Source organism: Mobula birostris, chromosome 23 (assembly GCF_030028105.1).
Source record: "Mobula birostris isolate sMobBir1 chromosome 23, sMobBir1.hap1, whole genome shotgun sequence".
NCBI lineage: Eukaryota > Metazoa > Chordata > Chondrichthyes > Myliobatiformes > Myliobatidae > Mobula > Mobula birostris.
In genome coordinates, this window is record NC_092392.1 from 45,834,783 (window position 1) to 45,847,703 (window position 12,921).

General features: G+C 43.8%; 1 protein-coding gene and 1 long non-coding RNA gene across 2 annotated transcripts in view; both read left to right on the forward strand.

Annotated features, from left to right (window-relative positions):
* Positions 1–8,219, forward strand: part of LOC140186772 (uncharacterized) — an 87,837-nt gene extending 79,618 nt beyond the window's left edge. The window contains exon 8 of the long non-coding RNA XR_011882939.1: positions 8,144–8,219. This is a non-coding gene — a long non-coding RNA (uncharacterized lncRNA). The remainder of the gene's footprint in view (positions 1–8,143) is intronic.
* Positions 8,220–8,805: 586 nt separating this feature from the next.
* Positions 8,806–11,329, forward strand: LOC140186812 (potassium voltage-gated channel subfamily A member 1-like). The gene has a single exon (XM_072241403.1). The coding sequence runs from the start codon at positions 8,806–8,808 to the stop codon at positions 10,405–10,407; it is 1,602 nt and encodes a 533-aa protein (XP_072097504.1). The 3' UTR covers positions 10,408–11,329.
* Positions 11,330–12,921: the final 1,592 nt, after the last annotated feature.

Consider the following 12,921-nt stretch of genomic DNA (forward strand, 5'->3'; position numbering starts at 1 on the left):
ATAATTTCATATGGGCCAGTTGTAGAATGAAACAAGAGAAACTATATTTGGGAATGAGGAAATGGCAGAGAAACTAAACAAACTGTATATATAGTACCCATTTGCCTGAAAGAAACCCTCATGGAAATAGTTGTGATTTACTTTTCTAGAGGGAAGGAAAAAAATTTGACATACAAATAAATATCAAGAGAAATTAATGTGACTGGAAGCCAATAAATCCTCAGGGCCTGAGATAGCAATGGAAATAGTAAATAGTGCTGTTATTATCTTTCAGAGTTCTATTACACAGTATTTCCCACAGAGTGGAAGAGAGCAAATTTAACTCTACTATGGAACAGTTAGCAGAATATCAGTGCAGAAAAAATGCTGTAATTGTTAGGGAACTAGTAAAAGGGCGCATAGAGAATTGTTATAGTACAGGGGAGAGTTAAGATGGATTTACAAAAGGAAAATTATGTTTAACAAATCTGCTCATGCTTTGATGTTGTAATTAGAAAAAAACAGAAACGGGGGCAACCAGCAGATATGGTTACATGTATCGTAATTGGAGTGTCAGGAGGCTTTTAAAAGGAGCTACACAAGAGGCTCCCATACTCCCTTCCTATTTTTTCTCCCCTTTTGGTTAGTCTCCACATCATAAAAGTAACCTATCGTCTGGGACCCAGTTGGCTCAGGTTCACCATGGACTCTAATCCCCTTACACTCTCATCCCACTCCAGGAAGACTTGGGGCCTTTCACTTCTTCCTTAAACAGAGGCCCAGTCAGTTTCCTTCCACCCCTGCTCTGCCTTGTTCTTCCACGGAACAACTTCTCTTTAAACTTCCTCCAAATCAAAGGTATATCTCTGGGAACAGATATAGGTCAAGACATGTCCATTTCTTTTTGGTGTTTACCATGAATATTATTTATGTCAAAGAAATGTGGGTAATAAGTAATGATGTCTTGGAATATATGCATATTATGGGGAAGGAGGTATATGCAAATTTAAAGGGCATTAAGGTATGTGAATTCGCAGGGCCCGATCAGGTGCAGCACTGGACTTTATGGGATACATAGAAACATACATAGAAAATAGGTGCAGGAGTAGGCCATTCGGCCCTTCGAGCCTGCACCGCCATTTATTATGATCATGGCTGATCATCCAACTCAGAACCCCGCCCCAGCCTTCCCTCCATACCCCCTGACCCCCGTAGCCACAAGGGCCATATCTAACTCCCTCTTAAATATAGCCAATGAACTGGCCTCAACTGTTTCCTGTGGCAGAGAATTCCACAGATTCACCACTCTCTGTGTGAAGAAGTTTTTCCTAATCTCGGTCCTAAAAGACTTCCCCTTTATCCTCAAACTGTGACCCCTCGTTCTGGACTTCCCCAACATCGGGAACAATCTTCCTGCATCGAGCCTGTCCAATCCCTTTAGGATTTTATACGTTTCAATCAGATCCCCCCCTCAATCTTCTAAATTCCAACGAGTACAAGCCCAGTTCATCCAGTCTTTCTTCATATGAAAGTCCTGCCATCCCAGGAATCAATCTGGTGAACCTTCTTTGTACTCCCTCTATGGCAAGGATGTCTTTCCTCAGATTAGGGGACCAAAACTGCACACAATACTCCAGGTGTGGTCTCACCAAGGCCTTGTACAACTGCAGTAGTACCTCCCTGCTCCTGTACTCGAATCTTCTCGCTATAAATGCCAGCATACCATTCGCCTTTTTCACCGCCTGCTGTACCTGCATGCCCACTTTCAATGACTGGTGTATAATGACACCCAGGTCTCGTTGCATCTCCCCTTTTCCTAATCGGCCACCATTCAGATAATAATCTGTTTTCCTATTTTTGCCACCAAAGTGGATAACTTCACATTTATCCACATTAAATTGCATCTGCCATGAATTTGCCCACTCACCCAACCTATCCAAGTCACCCTGCATCCTCTTAGCATCCTCCTCACAGCTAACACTGCCACCCAGCTTCGTGTCATCCGCAAACTTGGAGATGCTGCATTTAATTCCCTCATCCAAGTCATTAATATATATTGTAAACAACTGAGGTCCCAGCACTGAGCCTTGCGGTACCCCACTAGTCACCGCCTGCCATTCTGAAAAGGTCCCGTTTATTCCCACTATTTGCTTCCTGTCTGCTAACCAACTCTCCACCCACACCAATACCTTACCCGCAATACCGTGTGCTTTAAGTTTGCACACTAATCTCCTGTGTGGGACCTTGTCAAAAGCCTTCTGAAAATCCAAATATACCACATCCACTGGTTCTCCCCTATCCACTCTACTAGTTACATCCTCAAAAAATTCTATGAGATTCGTCAGACATGATTTTCCTTTCACAAATTCATGCTGACTTTGTCCGATCATTTCACCGCTTTCCAAATGTGCTGTTATCACATCCTTGATAACTGACTCCAGCAGTTTCCCCACCACCGATGTTAGGCTAACCGGTCTATAATTCCCCGGTTTCTCTCTCCCTCCTTTTTTAAAAAGTGGAGTTACATTGGCCACCCTCCAATCCTCAGGAACTAGTCCAGAATCTAACGAGTTTTGAAAAATTGTCACTAATGCGTCCACTATTTCTTGGGCTACTTCCTTAAGCACCCTGGGATGCAGACCATCTGGCCCTGGGGATTTATCTGCCTTCAATCCTTTCAATTTACCTAACACCACTTCCCTACTAACATGTATTTCGCTCAGTTCCTCCATCTCACTGGACCCTCTGTCCCCTACTATTTCTGGAAGATTATTTATGTCCTCCTTAGTGAAGACAGAACCAAAGTAATTATTCAATTGGTCTGCCATGTCCTTGCTCCCCATAATCAATTCACCTGTTTCTGTCTGCAGGAGACCTACATTTGTCTTTACCAGTCTTTTCCTTTTCACATATCTATAAAAGCTTTTACAGTCCGTTTTTATGTTTCCTGCCAGTTTTCTCTCATAATCTTTTTTCCCCTTCCTAATTAAGCCCTTTGTCCTCCTCTGCTGAACTCTGAATTTCTCCCAGTCCTCAGGTGATCCACTTTCTCTGGCTAATTTGTATGCTTCTTCTTTGGAATTGATACTATCCCTAATTTCTCTTGTCAGCCACGGGTGCACAACCTTCCTTGATTTATTCTTTTGCCAAACTGGGATGAACAATTGTTGTAGTTCATCCATGCAACCTTTAAATGCTTGCCATTGCATATCCACCGTCAATCCTTTAAGTGTCATTTGCCAGTCTATCTTAGCTAATTCACGTCTCATACCTTCAAAGTTACCCCTCTTTAAGTTCAGAACCTTTGTTTCTGAATTAACTATGTCACTCTCCATCTTAATGAAGAATTCCACCATATTATGGTCACTCTTACTCAAGGGGCCCCTCACGACAAGATCGCTAATTAACCCCTCCTCATTGCTCAAAACCCAGTCCAGAATAGCCTGCTCTCTAGTTGGTTCCTCGACATGTTGGTTCAAAAAACCATCCCGCATACATTCCAAGAAATCCTCTTCCTCAGCACCTTTACCAATTTGGTTCACCCAATCTACATGTAGATTGAAGTCACCCATTATAACTGCTGTTCCTTTATTGCACACATTTCTAATTTCCTGTTTAATACCATCTCCGACCTCACTACTACTGTTAGGTGGCCTGTACACAACTCCCACCAGCGTCTTCTGCCCCTTAGTGTTACACAGCTCTACCCATATCGACTCCACATCTTCCCGGCTTATGTCCTTCCTTTCTATTGCGTTAATCTCTTCTTTAACCAGCAACGCCACCCCACCTCCCCTTCCTTCATGTCTATCCCTCCTGAATATCGAATATCCCTGAACGTTGAGCTCCTATCCCTGGTCACCCTGGAGCCATGTCTCTGTGATCCCAACTATATCATAATCATTAATAACAATCTGCACTTTCAATTCATCCACCTTATTACGAATGCTCCTTGCATTGACACACAAAGCCTTCAGGCGCTCTTTTACAACTCTCTTAGTCCTTTTACAATTATGCTGAAAAGTGGCCCTCTTTAATGCTTGCCCTGGATTTGTCGGCCTGCCACTTTTACTTTTCTCCATAGTACTTTTTGTTTCTACCCTCACTTTACACCCCTCTGTCTCTCTGCACTGGTTCCCATCCCCCTGTAGTGAACTAACCTCCTCACGCCTAGCCTCTTTAATTTGATTCCCACCCCCCAACCATTCTAGTTTAAAGTCACCTCAGTAGCCTCCGCTAATCTCCCTGCCAGGATATTAGTCCCCCTAGGATTCAGGTGCAACCCGTCCTTTTTGTACAGGTCACGCCTGCGCCAAAAGAGGTCCCAATGATCCAAAAACTTGAATCCCTGCCCCCTGCTCCAATCCCTCAGCCACGCATTTATTCTCCACCTCATCGCATTCCTACTCTCACTGTCGCGTGGCACAGGCAGTAATCCCGAGAATACTACCTTTGCGGTCCTTTTTCTCAACTCCCTTCCTAGCTCCCTATATTCTCCTTTCAGGACCTCATCCTTTTTCCTACCTATGTCATTGGTACCTATATGTACCACGACCTCTGGCTCCTCACCCTCCCACTTCAGGATATCTTGGACACGATCAGAAATATCCCGGACCCTGGCACCAGGGAAGCAAACTACCATCCGGGTCTCTGGACTGCATCCACAGAATCGCGTATCTGACCCCCTTACTATCGAGTCCCCTATCACAACTGCCCTCCTCTTCCTTGCCCTACCCTTCTGAGCTACAGGGCCGGACTCTGTGCCGGAGGCACGGCCACTGTCGCTTCCCCCAGGTAAGCCGTCCCCCCCAACAGTACTCAAACAGGAGTACCTGTTGTTAAGGGGCACAGCCACCGGGGTACTCCCTATTACCTGACTTTTCCCCTTCCCCCTCCTAACTGTGACCCACTTGTCTGCCTCCCGTGGCCCCGGCGTGACCACCTGCCTGCAACTCCTCTCTATCACCTCCTCACTCTCCCTGACCAGACGAAGGTCATCGAGCTGCAGCTCCAGTTCCGTAACGCGGTCCCTTAGGAGCTGCATCTTGATGCACTTGGCGCAGATGTAGACGTCTGGGAGGCTTGGAGACTGCAGGGCCTCCCACATCCGACACCGAGAACAGCAAACTGCCCTCACACTCATACTGCCCCTCTCCTCAAATAACAGAAAATGAATGCCAAACCTCCCTCACCTCGCCCGTTTCCTCCTAAGCCCGTTGAGCCGAAGCCCTTAAGTCTTCATTTTGCTCCCGGCTCACTCCGCAGCCCGCAAACTCCGCTGCCCGCTCTATGAGGCTCTGTTCCTTTTAAATCTGCCGCGCTGCACAGCCCGACGTCACACGCCTGCGCAGTCCCGCCTCTCAGAACGCCGTTGGAGAAAAAAAAATAACGAAAATTTCAAAAATGTCTTTCTCGGCACTCTCACTCAGACTCTCAGACTCCTTCTTCGAATCAAACCCGAAGCAGGATGTCGGGGAAGAAATTGTGGAGGATGTCGGGGAAGAAATTGTGGAGGTCCATGTAGAGATATTTTGTTCATCTTTAGCCAGTGGTGAAGTTCCAGAAGACTGGAGGATGTTTAATGTTGTTCTGCATTCAAGAAGGGTAGTAAGGATAGGCCAGGGAACTACAAGACGGTGAGCCCGACTTCAATTGTAGCAAAATTACTGGACGGAATTCTGAAGGACAAGATCTACCTTCACTTGGAAAGTCAAGGCCTGATCACAGGAATAGTCAGCATGCTTTTCCATATGGGAGGTCATGTCTGATGAATCGTTTGGCATTTTTTAAAGTGGTAACTAAGGGGACAGATGAAGGCAAGGCTGTTGATATCGTCTATATGCACTTTAGAAAGGCCTTTGACAAGGTCCTGCACAGCAGGCTGGTCTGGAAATTTAGTTTGCATGGGATTCAGGGACAGCGAGTAAGGTAGATGCAGAATTGGCTTGATGATAGAAAGCAGAGGTTGATGGTTGAAGGTTGATTCTCTGACTGCGGGGTGTCTGACTAGTGGAGTGCCCCAAGAAGCAGTGTTGGGACCTCTGCTATTCATATAAATGATTTGAATGTGAATGTACACGGCATGATTAGCAAGTTTGCTGACAATACTAATTGGGGCTTGATAGGGAAGCAGGTTACAAGAATTACAAAGACATCTTGATCGGTTAGGGAGACCGGAGAGGAATGACAAATAGTTTTTGACCTAGATAAGAGTGAGGTGATGCATTTTGTACTTTCAAATTTGCTTAGGACCCAATGACTGGTTACCAATAAGCATTATGGAATAGAGGGACCCCTTGAAGTACAAGTGAATAGTTTATTGAAAGTGGCCGCACCAGTCAACAGGGCAGTGAAAAAGGCATTTAGCATGCAGGCCTTCATCAGAGAGGGCATCGAGTTTAGGAGTATGGACATTGTGGTGATGCTTTATAAGTTGTTGGTCAGACTACACTGGAGTATTATGTATAGTTTTTGTCACCCTGTTATAGGAAAGACATTGTCAAACTGGAGAGGTGCAGAAGGGATCTACAAGAATGTTGTTTAGATTACAGGGCCTGAGTTATAGGGAGAGGTTGGACACACTGGATCTTTATTCCCTGGAGTGTAGGAGAATGAAATGTGACATCATAGTAGTTTATAAAATCATGAAGGTATGGATAAGTTGGACAGTCAGTCTTTTTCCCAGGTTGGGAATTCAAAACTAGGGGGCACAGACACATGATAAGAGAGGAAAGATTTAAAAGAGAACTGAGGCGTAATATCTTTACACAGAGAGTAGAGAGTACCTGGAATAAGGATAACACAACTACAACATTTAAGAGGCCTTTGGATAGGTACATGGAGGGGAGCAGTTTGGAGGGTTATGGGCTGAATGGGGGCAACTGGGTCAATGCCATAGTCAGTGTGGACCAGTTCAGCTGATGAGCCTGTTTTTGTACTCTATTACTCCATATTTATTTCTTTGTGGGATAGTGAAATGGTCCTTGTTTCAGTCCCTCACTGCTTGCTTTGGTAAATTGATGGCTGCAGGGGTGCTTCTTCCTGCTTTTGCACATAACTGTAAAGTTCCATTGCCTTTTCATGCACTCCACAATCCACATCTAACACTTCCCTTTCTTGATTCCTTTGTCTTCATCTCGTTGGATAGGTAACCAAAATCCTTTACACAGGCTCTCACAGCTTTCTTGACTCCACTTACACCCACCTTGTTTTATGTAAGGATTCCATTCCAGGCTCCAAGTCTACTGGATTCCATCATATCCGTTCTGGTAGCAATACCTCGCGATTTCCAGGTTGTGTTTCCTTTTCCCTAATTATGGTTTCCCAGCCACAGTTGACAGAATTCTCAATCTCAACTGTCGTTTTTACCAAATCTATCTTATAGTTTGATTTCAAACCTGTTGGAGGAAGTCCTATACTAGCAGGTTGGCAAAATCAAGAAAGGTCTGTATATGATTTCCTGGTTGTTAAGTCTTTCCACTGGAAAAAAGATTTTTATAAAATTGGCTCTTTAATCCATAAATAAATGAATGTTCTCAGTCAGATGTAGAGGTTGGATCATATTGTCTTCCAATCTTCTGAAAAGAGTGTCAGTCTTCAGTGTTTTATTGAATGAAATGAATGTGGAGATAAAGAATCATTGTGGTCTAAAACTTAACTGCAAGTACATCTAAAAAGCTTGTCAGGCAACTGTGCTGGTCGGGTTGCCTTTGAAGAATCTTTGCTTGGGGATGGATCTAAATTGGAATTTGCTATGCAAAGCCAAGCTTGCTGCTTGACTGAATGCCATGATGCACAAACTCCACTCTCTAAAACTCCCGGATTAAAAACTGTAAACTATTTAATCATACCATGAAGTACTTTAAGTATTTTACACTTAAGCTTTACAAATAGGAGGAGGATGGTTTGAATTGAGCAGTTCCAGTGACAGTGAGCTTGGAATGCTTTATGCAAATTATAAATAGCAGCAGTTCTGAGACCATTTGTGATTAGTTCTGTTTCACTAGTCAGGGAGAGATTGAGACACCTCTCACTGTTCCATGAACAATTAAACTTCTATATCCTCCATCTTATAAAGAAGACAACATCCTGTACAATCTTTAACTCAGCATACAATTTAAACCAAATAACACACAGTTTGACTTTTTTTGTTTTCATATTCTAGCCGCTTGTGTTGTCATTAAAATCATGGTGTTTACTTAAGACGGGAAGGCTGATTTCTGGAAAATTAATGCTGGTGATTTGGCTCCAATGAGCATGATCCTTTGACAGGTGAGGTAAAGCATCTGGGGAGTTGGCGTACCGAGTAAAGTAGGGATTAGGAGATGAAGTAGGACGGACCCCTTGTTTAATGGTATTGGTCCATGGCATAAAGAGGTTGGGAACCCTTGGTTTAGGTAGATTTAGGAGGAAGGACGGGGTTATGTATGTGTTATAGGTTTAAAAAAGTCGGATAGCGTCAGTGTTAACGAGTCCAGGGTGAGGGAAGGGGTGGGATTGGGAGGCGGTACATTCTGGGGAAAGGCTGTTTTATGGTGAGGAGAACTATGGATTAAAATAAGGTTTGACTATTAAGTGGAAAGACTGCGGACGTGGATTTTGCTGAAGTTATCCGAAGTGTTTGCATCACTGAGCACTGGGATTATAAGTGAGGTTTTGATCATCGGGTCTGAGTGCTGGTTCCCAACACTCTCTCTCTCTCTCTTTCTCGCTCAGTCTCCATCCTTTCTCTCTCTCTGTTTCTGGGCGCTCCTACCTCGCACCGACTGATTCGCTGCTGTGAAATCAGTGAGGCAGCAGCACCGATGAATATTTAATGGAACGGGCATGGACATCGCTTTGCTGAGGTTGGAGGACGGCGGGGGCGCCGCGGACAGCAGGTGTCCGAGCAGCGACAGAGGAGGAAGCGGTGGCGGTATCACTTCGTGGGCGCGCCCGGGCCAGGACCGCGCGGAGCCGCGACCCTCCCCCGTGCCCACGACGGGCAGCATGTGCGAGCTGGCGGGGCCGCCCGAGAGCTTGGCGGAGGAGGGCCGGCGCCATGTGGCGGACGGCGGCGGTGGGCGCTCGGAGCGTGTGGTGATCAACATCGCCGGCCTGAGGTACGAGACGCAGCTGGGCACCCTGAGCCAGTTCCCGGATAGCCTGCTGGGCGACCCCGACAAGCGGATGCGCTACTTCGACCCCCTCAGGAACGAGTACTTCTTCGATCGCAACCGGCCCTGCTTCGATGGCATCCTCTACTTCTACCAGTCGGGCGGCAGGATCCGCCGGCCCGTTAACGTCTCCATCGACATGTTCGCCGAGGAGATCCGCTTCTACAAACTGGGACCCGAGGCCATGGAGAGGTTTCGGGAGGACGAGGGCTTCATCAAGGAGAAGGAGAAGCCCCTGCCCGAGCCCGAGTTCCAGAAGCAACTTTGGCTCCTCTTCGAGTACCCCGAGAGCTCGAGCCCGGCCCGGGGCATCGCCATCGTCTCAGTGCTGGTCATTGTGGTCTCCATCATCATCTTCTGCTTGGAGACCCTGCCCGAGTTCCGCGACGAGCGGGATAGCAACCACAACCGTTCAGCCAACGGCACCCGGGGAACGGGCGACGACAGCCTGAGCGACCCCTTTTTCATCGTGGAGACCACCTGTGTGGTCTGGTTCACCCTGGAGCTGCTGGTGCGCTTTTTCGCCTGCCCGAGCAAGTCCGTCTTCGCCAGGGACGTCATGAACGTAATCGATGTTGTGTCCATCATCCCCTACTTCATCACGCTGGGCACCGAGCTAGCGGAGAAGCAGTCCAATGGACAGCAGGCCATGTCCTTGGCCATCCTCAGGGTCATTCGATTGGTCCGGGTCTTTCGCATCTTCAAGTTGTCCAGGCACTCCAAAGGGCTTCAGATTTTGGGGCAGACCCTCAAGGCCAGTATGAGGGAGCTGGGTCTGCTCATCTTCTTCCTCTTCATCGGGGTCATCCTCTTCTCCAGCGCCGTCTACTTTGCCGAAGCTGACGAACCCAGATCCCACTTCTCCAGCATCCCAGACGCCTTTTGGTGGGCGGTGGTCACAATGACCACGGTGGGCTACGGCGACATGAAGCCCATCACCATGGCGGGGAAGATTGTGGGATCCCTGTGCGCCATCGCCGGCGTCCTGACCATCGCGCTGCCCGTGCCCGTCATTGTGTCCAACTTCAACTACTTCTACCACCGGGAGACTGACAACGAAGAACAAGCTCAGTATTTGCACAACGACATCGATACTGAGAGCAGCGTCTCCGAAGATCTGAAAAAGAGCAGGAACTCTGTTGGAAACCACTTCGAGAACAGCGATGGCATGAACTATGGCCCAGGGACGCATTGCAAAGCTAACAGCACCTCGGACATCAGGAAGCCCCTGTACGCACTTTGTATTGATCCAAATACTGAAACGGACTTGTAGTCAACAGCTGGGTGCTTGAACTATACAGATTAGGTTTATTTATAGGAGGAATAATTTTGAAGTAAAGACACATTTGTACACATTACAAAAGTTAGAATAGTTCGATGGAAAGAGAGACTAATTTTATACATCATACTTTATCTTACAAAAATTAATACAAATAAGATTGGGTATATGCATGGGCGCTGCAACTTAAACTTGAAGGGAAAGGAGCACATTAATATTTGCATTAATTTAACAGTCCCGTTTTGCATTTGTTGTGCCTTTAATAAGTGATAGAAAACAAACGTCTTCAAATTCCATGAGTTTATTTTTGTTCTGTTATTGTGGGGGGGGTAAGTGTTTGAAATAGTTCAGTTTAATTTTGCCGGGAAGGGAAAAGGTTGTGGATTATTTGAATTTGTGTTTTCTGCTTTATTTCTTCAAAGTATTCAAGAAAACTTCCAACAGGTGAATGGGTTTGCTGGAAGATGATTAAGTACAGAGCTGGTCCACTTAGAGGTTTTGTAATAGTGTTTATTGTTTGCTTTCTAGCAACTGTTCTAAAATTAAGCAGAAAAATATAATTGTTCATTTTAAGAATGTGTTGGTAATGAAGACAAATATGGGGTACTGATTGGATCAATGCAATGGTGTTTATGTCTACTTATAATATATTTTTTCAATGCCTTTATGAAACAAACATAAATGTTTATGCATTAATTATTGAATAGTGTATTGAAATAATTGGAGCTTTTTGTATTTTCTCCATAGTACTGCAGACCGAGATACACAGTTACCTTTTTTATACAGAATATACACAATTGGCTAAACGATGGACTGTCTTTTACTTGTAGAGTTGGAAAATATTTTGTGGAAATGATACCTTTAATGTGTTGCACACATGGAATTGAAAATGTCCCATTGTACAAAGATCTAAATGAATGCACTGTTTGACATTGCTGTTTAGTTACAGATTTTAAGTCTGCATATTTATCCTGAACAGTAGATCTGAAAACTGGTTTGTCAGAACATATGAAGATTGGGATTAAGTACCAGAAGTTTGAACGTTGTTAAATAATACTTGTTGACACTAGAGAACAAATCAAATAATGAAACAAAAGATCTCCCTCATCTTTGAACTGGAAGCACCTTTAAGATGATCACAGCAAAACATTCTGGATTGCTATTTGTTAAGAATCTGATTTATCTTTGAAAATGTATTGAGGAAGTGACATTTGGACAATGTTGTAGAACAGTGACTGCACTCTTCCCCAAATCTACATCCATTTTAATAAGTCCTGAGATGGGATCAATTGATAATCAGATTCTGAACTGATAACAAGATCGTCAGTATCTTCAAATGGCCAAAAAAGCTAGACTTGTGCATGTCGTTTACAGCCACAGTCAAAGGATCAAAGGTTAGTCTTTCACTTTTTTTTAGAGAACTTGCCTTAAGCATGTAAATAGATAAAGTAATACAACAAATTCTATTTAATAGAAAATGAATAGTCCTGTTGAGATACAGTATACTGTAATGTTAAAATATTTCTCAAAGTCTATGCTATTTACATCCATGACATGTACACAGAACCTTGCATCCTAATGCAGCTGTTTTCATATTTAATGTACAGATATTCATTGGATTTATCGTGAGAATCAACACAGAGCTATCATGCTGACTTCACTGTGAACTCAATGTAGAAGGTGTTGCTTTACTGCATGACATTCCTTTGTTTGGCAGGTAGCCCTCTGTTGACAAATAGTTATTGCCTTGGGCCCGAAAAGGCTTTTTTGTGTTATTTTCATACTTTGATGACTCAGTGTTAATGGCTTTTCATGTCAAGTTTGTAAATAGTTCATAATGCCTTTGAATCTGGTACTTGCATTTAACATTTTCTGCAGCTTTATGATCAAAAATATTGCTAAATTATGGGGCTGTTTATTATTATATGGTCACTATTTTTTAAAATATCTTGAAATGAACTGCAAATGCATATATGTGATACAGATTGAACTTCTGCATATAGGTGAATGTGCTACCAGTAATAACTTTTGTAGTTTTAAAGAAATCAAAGTTTAAAACATTGGCTTAATCTAATTTAAAATTTACCCAGCATCAAAGCATCTCTTTGCTTCAGAATTTTTAATTGTGTGAATAAAATAATTGCGTTCGCAATTTATGGATTTTACCCAGATATCACTATCTTCTACTCCTTGTGTGCACTGAAATTCCATTTGGCCTGTAATGAAAAAAAACTTTATTGATTTTTTTTCTTTCAAAAGCATGCACATAACAACAGCTTCAATTTTTACATAAATTCAGATTGTTCTTGCATTAGAATTTTGAAATGCATAATTATTTGGAAGATTAACCCCTACTGTCAGGTTGTTATTAGTTTGTGTTTATTTGTTATGCCAGGCATATTTAAGAATTGTACTTTTCATTAATGATTTGCTGAATTGATCTGTATTTCATTATTTGTAAATATTTATGTTTAAATTGTTTACAATATATTATTAATACATTTTTTC

Coding starts and splice junctions, on each gene's coding strand:
- LOC140186812 (XM_072241403.1), top strand. CDS start 8,806: ATGGACATCGCTTTGCTGAGGTTGGAGGACGGCGGGGGCGCCGCGGAC.